Here is a 20,423-nt window from a genome sequence, read left to right on the forward strand (position 1 = left end):
TTTTCGAGTTGGGTCGGGTTAGGTCATCGGTTCTTTTTTTTTTTTTAATTTGACTGTTTTTTTTTAACTTTTATTTCTATATATATATATATATATATCTGGTCGGGCTGACCCGACCCTAAAATGGGGTAACCCCAGACCCAACCCGAATTTAATATTTTTTAACATTTTTAACCCAACTCAACCCAAAATAAAATCTAACCCAGCCCAACCCAACCCTTGCGGTTTGGGTTGGGTAGTCTAGATTGGTCGGGTTACCGGGTTTTTTGAACACCCCTACCTGCAATATACACAACTTTTATCTTCAAAAATACCTTAATATAAATTGATCTCTCAAACTTCCATTACCTGAGATTAAATGAGGATGTTTGAGTACTTAAATGCAGACAGAAACGATTACACACGAGCAAGCAATAGATACTCCAACAATGAAACTTGTAGAGAAGGAGAGAGTTTAAACTCAACAAGAGAAAGAAAAGGGAGATAGATTGTTTTTACTTTTACTACCCGTTTGCTTCATGGAATTAAGAGGTGTGAATGAGAAATGATATTTTATCGTCATGTTTGATATACTTTTTCAACCTTGAGAATGAAAATATCTTATTATAAGACATTTCATATTTCCATTCATCGAGGTTTTTCATAATTATAGGTATGTTTTCTTTATTTTCATTGGATTTTCTCTCTCTTACTTTATATCTTTTCATTTTATTTGTTTTTTTCCTTTCTTGATATTGTTTAATTACATAATTTTTATCAATATATTTAAATTAAATTTATAATTGATAAATATAATTATTTTATTAATAATAATGCTAATAATAATTTATTCTATTGTTAAGAATTAAAATGAATAAACATAAATATATTTGCTTAATCTCTTTTTATTTGCAATGTATATTGACATCATAAATTATTTATTAATTTTTTTAAAAAATATATATTAAATAATTAATCATAAAATAAGTTACAATTTTCAATTAAATAATCTTGTATACTTGTACTTCTAATTTTAATTTATAATTATATGGTTTTTAATTAAAAACATAGTTTAAAAACCTTGTTTAATGATTTAAAATCAATTAGTTCATATAAATTCTTTCTTATATATATAAGACTTCTAATTGACATTGATCAATTAGTTAACTAACTCTTTATTTAACACAACTACAGGAAAAAAATAAATATTTAAATTAATTATCAATATTATTTTTATTAAAAAATTGATAATATAAATATATGATAATACAAATTTAATTTAATAGTAAATAAATCAAAATTACAAAGTTATTTTGCATGCTTAAATGCATATTTAATTAATTTTAATTAATAAGCCATTCTAATAACATTTATACGTACATTCAAATACAGTAATTCTTATTAATTCTCAAGCATATTATTCCACGGGAAAGTAACTAAAAAATAATAATAAAAATAAATAAATAATCGCCATAATGTCGCGATTCACGTTGATGCAATATAAAAAAAGAATTATAAGTTTTGAGGCAAATTGTGATTGTTTTCCATTTCTATCATCATCTTACCAAAAAATCCAATTTCCATTTCCACGTGAATCACACAATGTTTTCAAATCACTCTGTTACAATAATCAATCTTTTCAATCATAAACTTCTATAAATTACTCTGAATCAGTAAGAATCGCTACTCAAATCTCATAGTATGGAGAAACTGAAACCAAACCTGGTCAGAGTTCTGGAAGTTTCCAAGGTGGCTCCGCCGTCTGCTTCCCCTTCCTCCGCCACCCATTTCTCTCTTCCTTTTACTTACTTCGATGCTCTGTTTTTAAAAATCCCTCCCACTGAGCGAATCTTCTTCTACTCTTTACCAGATCCCCCATTGTTCAACTCAAATTCTCTCCTCACAAATCTCAAGCATTCCCTTTCTCTCACCCTCCAACACTTCCTCCCTCTCGCAGGAAATCTCGTCTGGCCGTCGCAATCTCCCAAACCCACCATTCTTTACTCCCCTGGCGATGGCGTTTCCCTCACGGTCGTCGAGACCGATGCCGACTTCACCCACTTTTCCGGAACTGGAATCCGTCCGGTGGAAGAGTGCCGCCCATTTGTTCCGGAATTGCCGGCGGCGGATGATTCTGTTCCGGTTCTAGCTCTGCAAGTCACGCTGTTCCAAAACAGGGGATTATCCATTGGCATATCCAATCACCACGCCTTTGTTGATGGCAAAAGCTCGATCATGTTCTTGAAATCGTGGGCTTACATTTTCAAACACACCCAAAACAAACCCGAATCCTCTATCACTCTACCGCCAGAACTAACCCCATTTTTCGATCGGTCTATTATCAAAGACCCGAAAGGAATCGACATGCTCTACATCAACGACTGGCAAAAAAAGTCCAACACCACCGACCCATCAATCAAAAGCCTGAAATATTTCCCAAATTTGGGCGTTTCGCCAGAAATGGTAAGAGGGACATTTGAATTCACTCGTAAAGATATCGAAAATCTTAGAACAGCAACAACAAAGCAAAACGAATCAAAACCCTGGAAACCAACCCGATACTCATCGTTCGTTCTGGCATTCGCATACATATCGATTTGTGCAGTAAAAGCAGCGAGAATAGAACAGAAGAAGAAGAGAGTGTACCTGGGCTTCTACGCCGATTGGCGGGCTCGTCTGGATCCACCGGTACCGGCGAATTACTTCGGGAACTGCGGCGGAACCCATGGGGTTTTTGCGGAAGTTGGAGAACTGGAGCATGAGGAAAAGGGATTGGGGATCGCATCGAAGAGGATTGATGAAGCGATTAAGGGGTTAGATGAGAATGTGACGAAGGGGGCGGAGGAAAGTTTGTCGAAATGGGAGACGGTGGAACAGGGGATTAAGATTGTGGGAGTGGTTGGATCGCCGAGATTAGGGGTTTATGGATTGGATTTCGGGTGGGGAAGAGCAGAAAATGTGAAGATGGTTTCGATTGAGAGGACTGGTTCGATTTCTTTGGCGGATGGAAGAGACGGAGATGGGATTGAAGTCAGTTTGGTGCTTTCTCAACCGGAAATGCTCTGTTTTGCTTCCATTTTCTCCGATGGGCTCAAGACTCTTTAGCTTTCTTGTGCTCTCTAAATGAAGAAATAAAAACCTCTCTCCTAAACTTGTTATTTTAAATTTGAAAATCTTCTTGCATTTATAGTATTAAATTTCCATCTAGACATCTTAGTAATCAATATTTTTAAAGAGTGTGTAGCACAAAAACTTTAAATGTTGATAGAGTTGAGTTTGTGTATTTTACCAATTCACACTAACTCACCACAACTCTCACTTCTTCCAATACTTTTAATGACTCCACTCATTGATCATTGTCGGTGATTATCCCTGTCACACTCCGGGAACCAATTCCGGGCTCCGAAAATCACTTCTAATGACAACTCCGACGACCAATTCCGGGCTCCAGCAACCACCTACGATGATAACTCCACTGACCCAACTCTGATGACCACCTTCGTGCGACCAATTCTGATGACCAATTTTGGACTCCGACAATCACCTCCGACAACAAACTCTGATGAACAACTCCGACAACCACCTTCGTAAGCTCCAACAACCACCTCAATTACAAATTCCGACAAAAATTACCTTCAATGACCACCTTTGAGTGAGCAACTCTGACGAACAACTCCGAACTTCGACAACTACCTCCGACGACAAAAACTCTGGCAACCAATTCCAATGCCACCTTTATGTGACCAACTTCGAGTTCTAATAACCACCTCCGACTACAAAACTCCAATGAAAATCATCTTCGATAATCAACTTCGCCAACCACCTTCATGCGGCTAATACCGATGACCAACTTCGAGCTCCGAAAACTACCTTCGTTGACAAACTTCGTGATGCAATGAACACATGCGCAGTGGAAGAAAAAACTGATCTAAAGTACTATAATTAGGTTAATTACAAAGGATGAACATGCAATTAAAACAAGATAAAGACAAAGTAGAAATACAACCTTTGTAGTCCCAAAGCTTCTCCAAATTAGCTCCAATCTCCTCATGAACGGTTCGTATACCACCACAAGAGTCTTCCCGACTATTCTCCGATCTTAGAACGAGATGATGAAATCTGATGAGTGGCTAATTTTGGAGAGGAAAAGGTTAAGTTTTTGAGAGAAAATTGTTATGAGATATAACATAATCTCATCAATTTCCATTATGACCAAAAGTTCTAAACAATCATAAACTCTTCCTTTTAAAGACCATTATATGCAAAACATGCAACTTTGAGTGTGATGAAAATTTGACACTAAAAAATCACTAACTCAAAGTGGGATTTAGTGGGGCAAGTGTCTTTAAATGAAGACAACATAATGTAAAAGTTGGTATTTCCTACTCACATTTTGTTGGATCTTTCCACTAACTTAATCGATGGTCAAAGTCTGACTCTGTCCAAAGTCAAAAAATTTGACTTTTTGACTTTCAAAGTCAAAAGTCAACAATTTAACTTTCATTGCATTTTTTACCTAGTCAACAATTTGACTTTTAATGAAATTTTGACCAATTCCATTTAATTTCAAAATTAATTCTAATAATCAATTTTAAAATTAAATTAATATTAAATAATTACTTAAGCACTTTAATTAATTTAATTTAATATTAAATTCAACAATAATTCTAATGAATATGAATCCCTATTCATAATCTTGATATTTAAATCTTATTTAAGTATCTTCTATTTTCTCTCTCTTTATGTTTAATTCACAATTAAACATTACGTTAAATATATCGTATATATTTACCACTTTGCACCAAAAATTGAATTTGAACACTTCAAATTCGTTCGTCGCACTGTTCTAAGGTTTAGTTAGATATGTGCTAGTAAAGGGATCTCATGGACCTACAGATCGTGGGCTCCAACGATATGTGATTAACTGGCTAAACTCCTTAACTTAATTAACCACCATTCATTGACTACTGGGTCACTCCACTAAAGCTCAATAGTTGCACTCTCCATATATCGTAATAACGACCGGGTCAAAAGTTGTTTTACCCCGAGATTACATCTTGCTCCTTAAGTCTCACTAATCCTCTAATGAACAATTGATTTGCGATCCAATCACTAAACTGAGTTTCTCTCAGGCAAATGAGAGGTGGGGTCCCTTGTTCAAGACCCGGAGTCAGCAGTTAAGGAACAACCTCTCTACTATCCCAAAAACCGGGTAGGAGTGAATTCCGTTTTGCATCCTATGTTCCCAGCTATCTACCCGGTCTTACCCCTAAAATGGAGGCTTATTGAGTCAGCGCTGTTAAGCCAACCCTCACCCATGCAAATCTAAAGATAATCCCGATAAACAGGAGTTCATAGTTAGCTCAGGATTAAGGTCAAGTTACCTCAGTCATCGCTTTGAAATAGTCAATCTTAAACAATAAATAACGTTATAAAGTAAAAGTGACTTATTTTTTGTCATAACCTTATGCAAACTCATTGCATAGGGCGCCCAAACTCCTCATGAAAGAAACATGATCACTTCGTTTGTAGCACTTTACAACAAATTGTAACAACTACAGAGTGGTTGCATCCAATAGTGTTACCAGAATAAGGTACCCAGCCTTACTCGTATACTATAGACCATTTTGGCTATTTACTGAACTTGATCCACTCTTATGTCTCCACATAAAGTTCATGTATTCATATAATAGTCATGGATCTATAGTTTATTGGATTTAGACTTTACAGGTGCAATTCACATATTCAATAACAATTTTATTAAATAAAGGTCAATAACATATTTATTGATAATAGAATATGTTTAATATTACAAATTGCGAGTTTTAGGACATACAACCCAACACTTCGGCTCCCAACTCCACTGCCACCATCATGCAACTAACTTTATACTCTGATAACTGCCTCCAACTACAAACTCCAATTAAAATCATCTTCGATAATTAATTTCGACAACCACTCTTTACTATAAGGCTGATGGCTGTTAAAATATGTTGTAGGGTTGTTGATTATATAAAAAATAGTATTTTGTCTACAATAAGTGTAATATTTATACGTATAAATTTGTAAACTATATTTTTATTTAATGAACTTCACATATCAAATGAGTGTTAATAATAATATGTAGCACATACAAAAAATATGAAATGAAGATTTTTTTTCTTTGAACATTTTCTAGCAAGAAATAGTGAAAAATGAAGATTTGTTCTCGATGATCCTCCAAATTTGGAAGAATTGAAAGTGAAACAATTAAAGAAATATGTGGCATTCTATCGGCTGCTAAGATGATCCGGGATTCAATTAAAAAAATTGATAAAGTAAAAATACAGAGCAATAATAAAAATATAAAGCAACAACACACGAAGAAGAAGAAAAAGAAGAAAAAGAAGAAGAAATCAAAAGTTTTTATTTATCTTTGGTTTCCCATTTTTGTTGTTCACTACCCAAAAAAAAAAAAAAGAAGTCATGAATGTAGCTCAATTGGCATAGTGTACTATCGACCTCGAGTTCAGATATTCGATTCCCCTACCCCACACTTTAATTATAATATCTTTGTCAAAAAAGAATAATAATAATGAAATAAAAAAATTGCAATTTATATTTTATTCAACCTAATGAATTATTGAATAAAAAATTAAAAACAAAATAGTCATCATAAAAACAAATTATTTTTGAAAACTAAAAAAAAAATAAAAAATTAAAAAAACTTATTTTTATTTTTAGAATTTGGCTGAGAATTCAACCATATGTAAAACATGGTAAGAAATGAAGAGAAAATAGGCTCAACTTAAAAAAACTAAAAATAAAAATAATTACCAAAGAGGACCTTAACAATTGTTTTAATAAAAGTATGTTTTGTTTATTACATTTAATAAAAACTATAGATAAGTTTATTCTCTAATTTAAATATCATTTTGGGAAACTTTATTTTAAAGTTTCATTGATCAATTGAGTTGTGGTAATGCAACTTAGGTTAACAAAATAAATAAATAAAATAAAGCTCTTCCACTTCATTTTTAGTTTTATGTTTTTTTTTACAAACACTACTATAATTTGAATCCTCGGCTAAATATCAAAAACAAAAACTAGTGTTTATAAACTACTTTTTAGTTTAACATTTTTAGAAATTAGATAGAAAAATACAAAAATTCATAGATAGAATGAGTGTTGATATGCATAATCTTCAATAGACTCTTTTTTTTTCCTTCTTTTTTTGATCAGTTGCTTGGCTAAATTTAGGTTTTTCTTGTCATTGGATTTAGATCAAGACATTTGGTTGATAAAGTATTGAAATTGAATAATTGAGCTAAAATAACCTAAGTACAAATTGTACCCCCTTCCCTGTGAATCTGTGAAACCACATTTCTCAAGTCTCTAGGGAATGGGACTTCAATAATTATCAATCAACTACTTGCTTACAGGCTCAAAAATTTTAAACTTTCGATTGTCTGTATAAACTCTACAATTTATCAGCAAAATTTAAGACCCATCAAAGTTACAAATATGAAGAAATCATTCAATCTTTCTAAGCAAATATACTTTCAGGAACTTTCATAAAATGAAAAGTTTGTCTATTATTTATAAACAGGTGTTAATGAGTTGAAGGTTTTAATGGAAGATTAGTTGCCGTATAATATAATAGTTATAATCAAAGCCAGAGAAAAAGAAAACAAACAAGCAAACACTCGAGATCTCACCAATCGGCCGTATATTATCTAGAGAATGCAGCCTCAGATGAAGAACTTGAAAGAAGAACAAAAGGGATTATTACAATAAAAACTAATTCTTCTGCTAACTCTTAAGGAGATCAATCAACTGAAGCCCATGTTTTTCTTTCTTTCTTTCTGTTTCTCTTTTCAATTAGAGAGAACTAATTAGCTAGAGTGTAAAGTTACCATCTCCTGTAGCTTTCTCTGTGATGATATATGTGAGTAGAACAAGTAGTACAGTCAACGGGCAGAGATTCTGTCACCGGCATCGACACCAAGAGAGGCAGGAAAACCAACCTGAACCTGAATTCATGGCCGGAGATGTTGAGGTGGTCTGAGATGGAGATTGAAGCTCTGGTGGTTGATGCTTCGCTGATTGTCTCTTCTTCGATTGCAGTTTTGAAACTGGTTGTTGTTGTGATGTTACACCTGAGTCTGTTGAGACAGAGCTGGTTGTTTTTGGCGTTGCACCTTCACTTGCCAATCTGATAAAAGAGGACACAATTTATAGCCACAATGTTTCAGATTTCAAGTTCGACATGAAAACATCTCCAAAGCAGCTATTATATATATTATTCAGGATTGCTTACAGTGGGAACTGAAATGAACGAGAGCTATTCATGCTGTCATTTGATACGCTCTGGCGACCTCGAAGCTCATCCGTAGGTGTTGTGACTTCTTTTTTATGATCTGATACATTTTGACTTGGTGTGGCTGGAATTTGAGGTGCAGTTGACGTTGTTGGTTCCACGAATGTCTTCCCCGCAACTTCAGTTTTACTCTCAACTCTTGCTGGTTCAACAAAAGGGGGCAGGTTGGATGGAGTCTGGGATGAATTGGGGTTCATCATCAATTCTCCAGACTTAGTAAAAAAATTGAAATGCTCCCTTGAAAAGCTGTTGTTTCCCACATGAATACTGAACAATGATTCATTTGAAGCAGTACTCCATTCCATAGGGTTTGATGGCCGACCAGAGAAGATTGATACTGGTATTCGATTCGGATCGTGGCTTCCGAGCACCCCTGATAATCGAATCTGAGAAGAACTCCTAGAAGAACTCTGGATTCTACTAAGAGATCCCATAGACGGATTCTCCACTGTTTGCACAGCTCCAAGAGACTCAGCAACATCTGGTTTTGGTTGAAGAACAGGAGGATCACTCTGGAAAATGCTGCTAACAGCCGAGTCTTGTGACAAATTTGAGGAACATGAAGAATTGGAGTTGCTGCGATTAGAGATAGCATCTGTTTCTTTATGGGTCACCTCTAATGGTCCCTTAGATTGCTTAAGACTCTGTGCACTATCCATAGATTGCTTAAGACTCTGTGCACTATCCATAGATTGCTTAAGATTCTGTGCACTATCCATAGATTGCTTAAGACTCTGTGCACTATCCATAGATTGCTTAAGACTCTGTGCACTATCCATAGATTGCTTAAAACTCTGTTCACTATCCATATCATCCACACTGAGTTGACCAAAATATCCTGCCCAAGTATTCCTTATCCCAATGCTGCATATAAACAGAGAAATGAACGGAAGATTCAGTTGAAACATAGCTAAATTGATCAATCACAACACATTGACAATCTCTAGCTGACTTATCATTAACCCAAAACTATAAATCCAGACATGATCTTAAGAACAACATTCTTGATATAATTGGGACATTTTACCCCATGGGAACTTTTCCATCTCTTCAATTTCTAATAGATCACCCATCAACACCGTCCCATGTGATTAAACCCAAAAGCTTAAACTAATAGATTTTGATTAATTTAATTATTCATTCATACTTCTAACAAAAACAGATGGGTTCGTTCTAAACAATCAAATATAAAGCCAATACTCATTATTACAGAACAAGCGATATGAGGATTATGCAAACAGCTTAAACTACTCAATTTAATTATTCATACTCCAACACTGTCGCATGTGATTAAATTCAAAAGCTTAAACTAACAGATTTCGATTAATTTAATTATCCCATTCATACTTTTAACAAAAAGAGATGGGTTTATTTTAAACGATCAAATACCGAGCAAATACACATTATTACGGAACAAGCGATATGAAGATTATGCAAACTGCTTAAACTACGATTCTAAAGTCAGAGAAAAACAATGATCGACATGGTTAATGATACTCACAGAAAATCTTGAAGAAGGTTTAGGATGCAATGGTGAGGTAGAAATGAAGAAGGACTCAGTTGCTTCAATCTGAAACGCCAAGTTTTCTGAAGCAGCGATAAGAAGAAAAGACGAAAGCCGGAAATGGCGAGGAGTTGGTGGGGGGAGGGTTAGAAGAAGTTAGAAGAAAAACGAAGAAGGGGAAAACGGCGAGGAGTTGGAGAATAGGGAAAGAGAAGGGGAAAAAAACCAGTAGGGTTTTGGGAATGAGTTTGGTGGAAGGAGAAAGGAGAGAAGGAAAATGGAAGGAGGGGAGGAGATTTCGGAATGGTGAAGTTGCTTTAGGTTTTTTGGTGCAACGAAACAACTAATTCCGCTAAGTGTGGCCGGCCCGCGCCATTTCCAACGACTCTGAACTGGCCGGTTTGATTTTGGCTCCTTTTCGGATTGCGATTACTTTTAAAATTAATTGCAGACGGTTGTACTTTTTATAAAAAAAAATGGGTTAGATTTGGTGTTTTGGTAAATTAATACTAAATTGGTATAATTTAGTTATATGAATAAAACTAGGTTTATTGTTTCAATTATTTTCACATGAATGATTAATTTATAATTTAATTTAAAATTGTATGTGATTTGCCAAAATCGAAATTATCTATTTTAGAACACACGACAATTCATCACATGAATTAATACCCACCATATGTAAAAATTAACCAAATTTGAGTACTTTAAGCATGCTCATTGATGGAACGAACACATGTGCAACGAAACTAAAAACGGATCTAAAGTACTTTAATTAGGTTAATTACAAAGGATAAACATGCAATTAAAAAAAATAAAAGAGGGATAAGAAATACAACCTTTGTAGTCCCAAAGCTTCTCCAAATTAGCTTCAATCTCCTCACGAATGGTTTGTGGACCACCGTGAGAGTCTTCCCAACCATTCTCCGGCCTTAGAACTGTTGGGGTTGATGCCCTAAATCTCATAGGGTCCTATAGTTTGTAAACATTATTGAACAAACTCATTGTGTATTTAATAAAATATATGATATTTTATTCATTGTCTATAAAATATATGATATTTTAGTTGCATTAACCACAAACCAATAAACTAACATCCGAGGTTATCTTTGTAACTTAAACATGTATGTAGAGACATACGGGTGGATCATGTTTAAGTGATAACATAAATGGTCTATAGTAGATGGATAAGGTTGGATACTTTATCCTAGTGACACTACGAGTATGGTCCGCTTTGTAGGTGTTACAATTGTTGTAAAGTGCTACAAATGATCCGATTCTGATCATTCATGTATAGATATGCGAGTAGGGATATTTTATACAAAGGAGTTTGTATAAGACCGGACCAAGAAATGTTTGATCTTATTATATAACGCCGTTCATAATAGAGACTTACATTTCACCAGGATGACCATAGATAACATGATTTGAATCTTGAGTGAGTTGTGAACTTCTGCCTATGAAGACAATCCTTTGATTTGTATGGGTGAAAGCGGCTAGATCGCCGACTCAACAAGCCTACCATTTTGAAGATTCGTCTGATTGAGAAGTTGAGAACACAACTACACAAGATGGAATTCACTCATTCCCCAAGGCAGGGGTAAGTAGATAAATTGTTCCCTTAAATGCTGATTCCGAGTCTTGAACAATGTGACACCACACTCTCTCCTAGCCCGAGAGGGGTTTAGTCATAGTTGGACTATGATCTATTGTTCATTAGGGGGATCAGTGGTACTTAAAGAGTTAGATGTAACTATAGGGGCAAAAAGGTAATTTGGCCTACCTATACTTACGAGCAATTTGTGAAAGGTTATCGTATTATTGATTGGTTATATCCAACGTACACAGAAATATAACGACAGTTAATGAATGGTGAATAATGAAATTAAAGAGTTTAATTAATTATTCATGTACTCTTGGAGCATTAAGTTACAAGTCCATGAGGTCCCCTTAGTAGCTCAATAGGATTAATTGATAATCAGTTTTTGGATTAATTTGAATTGTTCAAATTAAAAGAATGATTTAATTATATATGATATAATTAAGTTGATTCAATTATATGTGATATAATTGTCATAATGTATTTGATACATTATAACTTAATGGGAGGAAATAAATATTTCAATGAGATTCAAAATATAGTTTCTATGAATTGGATTCATAGTTGTTAAATTTAATATAAATATGTATGTGATATAATATTAAAACTATAGGTTATATGTTGTATTTGATATAACATAAAATTTAACATATATATATATATATGTATATATATATATATGTATATATGTATATATGTATGTATGTATGTATGTATGTATGTATGATAAGTTAGTTATCATATTTATATTTATATTATTATTATAATAATAATAAGGGAGGGAGCTACAAGTCCCTTCCCCTTCTTTTCTCTCCATTCACGTAAGTGGTAGGTGATTATTTTTTACAAGTAGAAAAGAAAAAGTTTCTTCTTCTTGCTAAGGTTGTTGGACGAATTTGACATAAAGAAAAAAAAACAACAGAAGAGTTCTGTGTGTTTGAGTTTTTGAGAGAGTTCTCAATCTTTTCTCATAACCATTAAAGTTTCTTTCAAATTCAAAATAGCCAGAGTCCACCACTCCTAGGTTCTCACCCTGATAATACCAAGGAAACATTCATGGTAGTATTCGTTCTTGTTCGAGGTTAATCTTGAAGAAAATCTTCAAGTTGTTCGTGAACTGTTCGAGGGAAAACGTGAAGAAAGGTCTTCAAAGGTGAGGTTTCTTGAAACCCTTACTAAAACATGTTGTAATTTATAATTAAATGTATATCTTGTTACTTGTTTACTGTAAAATGTTATATTCAATGAAAATGGAATTTGGTCGATCCACTTTCGCTCAAGGTTCTCTCCCCATAGAGTTCCTTCAAGAACGGGATGGTGGAATCCGACGAGTGACTAATTTGGAGAGAAAAATGTTAAATCTTAAAGAGAAAATTTTTATGAGATTATCACATAAACTCATCAATTTTCACTGTGGCCAAGAGTTATAAACTATCATAATTTTCTTCCTTCTAAAGGCCATTACATGCAAAACATGCAAGTTTGAGTTTGATGAGACTAAAAAATCCACTAACTCAAAGTGAGATTTAGTGAGACAAGTGTCTTCAAATGAAGACAATAGTTAGCCATGCAAAAGTTGGCATTTTTCACTCACAAATGTTGGATCTTTCCACTGACTTGGTCGAAGTTTGACTCTCAAAGTCCAAAGTCAACAAATTTGACTTTTTATCTATCAAAGTCAAAAGTCAACAATTTGACTTTCATTGCATTTTTTACTTAGTCAATAATTTGACTTTTAGTGCAATTTTGACCAATTCTATTTCATTTCAAAATTAATTTTAAAATTAAATAATATTAAATAATTAATTAAACAATTCAATTAATTTAATTTAATATTAAATTCAACAATAATCTCAATGAATATGAATCCCTATTCATAATCTTGATATTTACATCTTCTTTAAATATCCCCTATTTTCTCTCTCTTTATGTTTAATTCACAATTAAACATTGGGTTAAATATATCATATATATTTACCGCTTTGCTCCAAAAATCAAATTTGAACACTTCAAATTCGTTCGTCACACTATTCTAATGTTTAGTTCGATATGAGCTAATAGGGGGACCTCATGGACTTATAGATCATAGGCTCCAACAATTCCCAATTAACCGGCTAAACTTTTTAACCTAATTAACCACCATTCGGTAACTACCAGGTCACTCCATTGAAGCCCAGTAGTTGCACTCCCCTCACTATAGATATATTATGTCCACTCGATATAACCATGATTAGTAAGTTAACCCTTCACAGGTTGCTCGTAATAATGGCTGGGTCAAAAGCTGTTTTACCCTCGAGATTACATTTTGCTCTTTAAGTCCCACTGATCCTCTAATGAACAATTGGTTTGTGATCCAATCATTAAACCGAGTCCCTCTCAGACCAATGAGAGGGTGGAGCCCCTTTTTCAAGACCCGGAGTCAGCACTTAAGAGAACAACCTTTCTACTATCCCTAAAAACAAGTATGAATGAATTTTGTCTTGCACTTTATGTCTCTAGCTATCTACCCGATCTTACACCTGAAATGGGAGGCTTACTGAGTCGGCGTTGTTAAGCCAACCCTCACCCATGAAAATCTAAAGATAATCCCGAATAAACAGAAGTTCATAGTTAATTCAAGAGTAAGATCAAGTTACCTAGGTCATCAATTTGAAATAGTCAATATTAAACAGTAAACAACTTTATAAAGTAAGAGTGACTTAATTCTTGGTCCGATCTTATGCGAACTCATTGTATAGGACGCCCCCGCTCCTCATGTCAATACATGAACGAATTAAGATCACTTCGTTTGTAGCACTTTACAACAAATTGTAACAACTACAGAGTGGAACCCATCCGATAGTGTTACCAGAATAAGGTACCCAGCCTTATTCGTATACTATAGACCATTTTGGCTATTTACTGAACTTGATTCACTCTTATGTCTCCACATAAAGTTCATGTATTCAAATAATAGTCATGGATATTTAGTTGATTGGATTTAGTCTTTATAAGTGCAAATCACATATTCAATAACAATTTTATTGAATAAATGTCAATAACATCTTTATTGATAATAGAATATGTTTAATATTACAAACTGCGAGTTTTAAGACATACAAACCTTTTAACTAATTTTATTTAATATAAATTATTTGATAATTTTTTTTAAAAAAAAAATAATTGCTATAAAAATGAATAAATTAGAATTTGAAAATAGACCTAAAAAATTATATTAATTTGAAATAATATTATTAAAATATATTTATTTAAAAAATAAAAGAAGTTAGCAAATTTTTAGGAAAGCCAAATCTAAAGCTAGTTCTAAAGCTAGTATCTATTAACCTTTAAACTTAATTTGGAGTTTTCAGGGAGTTGAGATACTCATCTGCATTTGGTAGAGTTTACATATAATAACAGTTATCAGGCTACAATTGACATTTTACCATTTGAGGCCTGTATGGTAGGGGTTGCAAGTCTCCCATTTGTTGGGGTAAGGTTGGTGAGCGAAAGTTGATGGGAACTGAACCAGTGCATATGACAAATGAAGCCATGCAGAAGATTAAGGCCCGAGTGCTAACAACGCAGAGAGACAAAAGAGTTACCCCGATGTTAGGCATAGTGATCTTGAGTTCGAGGCGGGGGATACAATATTTTTTAAAGGTAGCACCTATGAAATGTGTCCTGAGATTTGGAAGGAATGGGAAGCTTAGTCTGCTTTTTATGGGCCATTCGAGTTTTGGAGCGAATTGGTCATGTGGCCTATTGATTGGCACATCCACCGTCCCTTTCTGCAGTACACAATGTTTTTCATGTCTCAATGTCAAGGAAGTACATAACGGATCCATCTTATGTGGTGGACTTTGAATCCTTGCAATTGAATGAGAACCTAAGTTATGAGGAGAAGCCTGTACAAATTATTGCAAGGGAAGTGAAGGTTTTATGCAACAGGGAGGTGGCATTGGTGAAGGTTCTATGGCAGAACCATCAGTTCGAGGAAGTAACATGGAAAAGATAGGAGGAAATGAGAGCGCAGTACCCATAACTCTTTCAAGACTAGAAACAAAAGTTTCTTAAAGAGGTAGATTGTAACAAGTCAAATTCTAGGAAATTGCATGTATTTATCTTGTTTATTTATTTTTTAACTTCAAATTTTAGAGCCTTAGAATTTGTTTATTTTGGTTAAATCGATTTAAATCAATCTTGGTCAAGATATGGAATTGATTCAATTATTGGAAGTAGGATTTAATTTTGGTTTTGGAATTTTGGTTATTAGGTGGAAGTGAGATTAAATAAAATAACTTAAATTTTGGGGTTGTTGGAGAAAAGAGATATTTTTATTTTTGGTTGAGTAAAAGGGGGAAATTGGGGTTTAAGAGTTTTATTTATTTAAATGGAAATCTCGGTTTGTGTGCAAGTAAAGGAAAAGAACAAAAATGAAATAACTTCTTCTTCCGCTTCTTCGAGTTGTATGTCTCTCCCCCCCCCCCCCCAATCGTGAGTTTGCGTGATCGAAAGCCTCAAACCGAGTACTGCCACCAATCCGAGCTGTGCATGTTGTCGCTGATCCAGTCGTCTCTCACACTCGATCTGGTTTGTGCATGCTCGGCTCCAGCTACGTCTCAACCCACTGCCCGATGTCGTCTCCAACTGTTCGTCGCCTGGATTCTATCGATGGCTCCAGCCACCGGTCCACTCACTGTCGGCGACAACCTTTCATGAAAGAACTCTTATGGGAAGAGAACCTTGAGCGGAAGCGGATCGACCAAATTCCATTTTTCATTGAGTATAATTTTTACAGTATACAAGTAACAATATATGCATTTAATTATAAATTACAGCATGCTAAAGAAAAGGTTTTAAAAACCTCACCTTTGAAAACCCATCTTCATGAATTTCCCTCAAACAACACCAAGAACCTCTTGAAGACTTTCTCCAAGAAAAAACTCGAACAAAATCAAACACTACTTATGTGGGTGGAGAGAAAAGAAGAGGAAGGGAGTTATAGCTCCCTCCCTTATATAACCTATAGTTTTAATATAGTATCACATATAATATAAGCTATAGTTTCTTTTCTCTTTTATATGACATTTAATATAAATCACATTTATATTAAATTTAACAACTATGAATCCAATTCATAGAAACTATATTTGAATCTCATTCAAATATTTATTTCCTCCCATTAAGCTATAATGTATCAAATACATTATGACAATTATATCACATATAATTGAAATAACTTAATTATATCATATATAAATAAATCTCTCAATTAATTTGAACAATTCAAATTAATCCAAAAACTGATTCTCAATCAATCCTATTGAGCTACCAAGGGGACCTCATGGACCTGTAGCTTGAAGCTTCAACGATATATGAATAATTAATTAAACTCTTTAATTAAATTATTCACCATCCGTTAACAGTCGGGCACTCCACTAAAGACCGATAGTTGCACTCTTCGCACTACAGATATATTTTTGTGTCCATTGGATGTAACTAATCAACAATATGATGACCCTTTGCAAATTGTTCGTAAGTACAGTTAGGTCAAATTACCGTTTTGCCCATATAGTTACATCTAACTCCTTAAGTATCACCGATCCTTCTAATTAACAATAGATCATAGTCCAACTATGACTAAACTTCTCTGGGGCCAGGAGAGAGTGTGGCGCCTCATTATTCAATACCCAAAATCAGCCCTTAAGAGAGCAATTTATCTACTTACCCCTACCTTGAAGAATGAGTGAATTCCATCTTGTTTAGCTGTACGCCCAGCTCCTCAATCAGAGGAATCCCCAAAATGGTAGGCTTGTTGAGTCGGCGATCTGGCCACTCTCACCCATACAAATCAAAGGAGGCAGAAGTTCACAACTCACTCAGGATTCAGGTTATGTTACCTATAGTCATCTTGGTGAAATGTAAGTCTCTATTATGAACGACGTTATATAGTGAGACTAAACATTTCATGGTCCGGTCTTATACAAACTCTTTTGTATAGAATGAATGATCAGGATCAGATCATACACGAATGATCATTTGTAGTAGTTTACAACAATTATAACACCTACAAAGTGGACCATACTCGTAGTGTCACCAGGATAAGGTATCAAACTTTATCCATCTACTATAGACCATTTAGATTATTACTTAAACACGATCTACCCGAATGTCTCTACATACATGTTTAAGTTACAAAGATAACCTTGGATGTTAATTTATTGGTTTGTGGTTAATGCAACTAAAATATCATATATTTTTATAGAAAATGAATAAAATATCATATATTTCATTAAATACATAATGATTTTGTTTAATAATGTTTATAAACTATAGAACCCTATGAGATTTAGGACATCAACTCCAACATTTCGATCGTCGGTTTATTGTCAGTGTTCGTTGGGTTTTGTCAATTTGGGTAAGGTGTTGGGCCTTTTTAGGCCTATCCTTGTTGATTTTTCAATGCCCATTAAAATTTTGGACTAATTTAAGTTACCCATGATGTGTTGATGCTTTATTCGGTACTGTCTAACAAATTTGATGGTGAAATTGGGGGGTTTTCGACATCCTTTGTGGGTAAGGTTGTAACTTTTGTGTTGCTGAATTTTGGTTTTAACCCTTGGAATTAATGTCATGCATAAGGATTGGGTTTATTGTCTGTCATTTAGAAGTAATTGAGGGTCACACTACGTTTTGGGTAAATGATATAAGAAGGTTTAAGATATTTTTATACATGGATTTAAGCCAAATAGGTTCAATTGATTTTTGGTTCAGGTAATAGTGTTGGCTTAAGGTTTCTCAGTCGAAAAGGGGATATTAAATTACTTACGCTAAATTATTGAGGTAAGTGATTCGCTACCGATTCGCCCTCGAACCAAAGTTGTTAAGTATGAAATTGTATTGAAAGCATGATTCTATATGTTAGAGGTTATAGAGGCTTATGCTTATGCCATGAAAATTTTATTTGTATATGAATGTTATAGTATTTGAACAATTGATGTATTTTGAGACTGTTTGACCCCTTTCAAGCATGATTAAAAGCTATGATTGTATGCATATGACTATTCTGGAATATAGTGACTGTTAGTATTTCTACTGGGTCATGCACATTGTATGTTGTGAGTCTTCGGGTTCACGCCTTATGCCTATGATTGTGTCCTTATAGGGTCACTACTTACGAAAGTGTGCTTTCGGATTCGCCCTTTATGTTTATGTCTATGTCTATGTCTATGACGCGAAATGTGTACTTGAGTCTTGATAGGAATGCTAATAGCTCACCTATGGGCTTTGTAGCGGGTCGCTTACTAGAGATATTTATATACTCATTCTTTTCTCTTCATGTTTTTCAGGTAAAGGTAAAAATAGACCATCGAATGACAAGAGAGATCTGTGACCCGGTCATTGGGACATGATGATGCTTCCACACTTACATTTTATTTTATTTTATTTTTGGGATGATTTAGGTTAGGTGTTTGGCATCTAAACTTTTGGTATTTCATTTATTTGTTACCTCATTTATTGATTTATTTAATTTATTATAAATCAGAGTAAGGGGTGTCCCGAATAGTTTTATGATATTATTAAATTTTAAATAAAAATCTCGTTCCTTTATTTAAAATTTTCTTTTTTGAAATATATATTACCAAATTTATGCATGCATGTAGTAGCGTCCTGGTAACATGGTACAAAATCAAGTCGTTATAGTTTCATAAGTTAAAATATTTTGCTTAAATAACACAAATATGTGACTTTAATTATAAGTGACTTCATCAATGATATAAAGAATGTTTGTTTGAGTTTTTTTATACGAGTGATCTAAATTTCGTATGATTAATGTTATTTGTCCCAATTTTTAGAAATAATGAAAGCGGGCTTTAGGCTATTCTCATAAAGTAGAGTGTGTTGATTATCCATATTGCCCCCTCACGATTTTAGTGAGTGTAAAATTAAAGGTCATCCCATACAATAGTACCCTCACACGCTAGGTCTTCCTCCCTCTGTCCGGTCGTGCTTGCATTCAACGTGCTCTCACATATCAAGGCTCTTCATTCCTCACTCCGTTCCACTCACATTCCTCTTTGCTTCCTCGTTTGCACTTTTGCTCACTCTTATTTTCGTTCCTGTTCACCCTCTCACTCGCACACGTGCTCCTCCCGACCCTCTCACTTGCACTTTGTTGCTCTAAACCTTCAATAGTGGTGCGTGAGAGGGGCGCACAATATGGATAATTGACCTTAAACTCGACATGTTATATAAATTTTAACAACTTAAAATTTTATCACTTTAAACCGCAACCTTAATCGATTGTATCAATTTTAATCCTAAACATTCAATTTCATTAATTTAAATATCAAACTTGAAATGTACATCATCGATTAAACCTCCGTTTTAATCTTGATTCAATTTACACTCTTGTTTTAACCTTAATAAAAGTCCATCAGAAAGGTTTGAACATTTAAAAATAATAATAATAACATAGAAAGACACGACATAAAACAATATGTGGGGATTGAAACAAATACTTATTCAAGGGTGCAAATTGATACAATTATTCAAGTTTGAGGTTTATATTGATATCATTGAAAGTTTAAGATTAAAATTGATATAATCTACCAAAATTGAAGTTCAAATGGATGATATTGAATGTTTAGAGTTAAAATTAATACAATATCGATCAAGTTTAAGGTAATCATACTTATCAATTTCAAACTATACAAATCTATAAATAAGTATTTTTTAGAATCGTAATTCAAACATAAAAATAATCTATATTTTGTTAAGTAGATTAATTAATAATTACTATAGCTGTCCTCAATGTGAGAGTAGGGTGCGGTAAATAATGATAATGGAGTTGGTATTTGAAGAAAACAAAGACAAAAATTGATGGGCTGTACCGTACAGTCTCATGAATGCAAACTTTTCAACTGTACTTCAAAATGCATTTACTCCGTGAGTTTCTTGCCATTTTTATTATGTTTATGGACCCAATTTTTAACTGC

At 33.9% G+C, this 20,423-nt stretch overlaps 2 protein-coding genes across 2 annotated transcripts; one reads left to right on the plus strand and one right to left on the minus strand.

Moving 5' to 3' along the window:
* Nucleotides 1-1,518: 1,518 nt before the first annotated feature.
* Nucleotides 1,519-3,246, plus strand: AT5MAT (HXXXD-type acyl-transferase family protein). The gene has a single exon (XM_039034876.2). It carries the CDS (start codon nt 1,681-1,683, stop codon nt 3,082-3,084), a length of 1,404 nt encoding a protein of 467 aa, XP_038890804.1. The 5' UTR covers nt 1,519-1,680; the 3' UTR covers nt 3,085-3,246.
* A 4,282-nt stretch (nt 3,247-7,528) lies between these two features.
* Nucleotides 7,529-10,221, minus strand: LOC120080199 (uncharacterized). The gene is made up of 3 exons (XM_039034774.2): nt 9,840-10,221; nt 8,279-9,202; nt 7,529-8,173 (listed from the first exon to the last, which is right to left on the minus strand). The coding sequence occupies exons 2-3, from the start codon at nt 9,145-9,147 to the stop codon at nt 7,948-7,950; spliced, it is 1,095 nt and encodes a 364-aa protein (XP_038890702.2). The 5' UTR covers nt 9,148-9,202; nt 9,840-10,221; the 3' UTR covers nt 7,529-7,947.
* Nucleotides 10,222-20,423: the final 10,202 nt, after the last annotated feature.

Source organism: Benincasa hispida, chromosome 6 (genome assembly GCF_027475165.1).
Source record: "Benincasa hispida cultivar pf3 chromosome 6, pf3_genome.v1.1, whole genome shotgun sequence".
NCBI classification, from domain to species: Eukaryota; Viridiplantae; Streptophyta; class Magnoliopsida; order Cucurbitales; family Cucurbitaceae; genus Benincasa; species Benincasa hispida.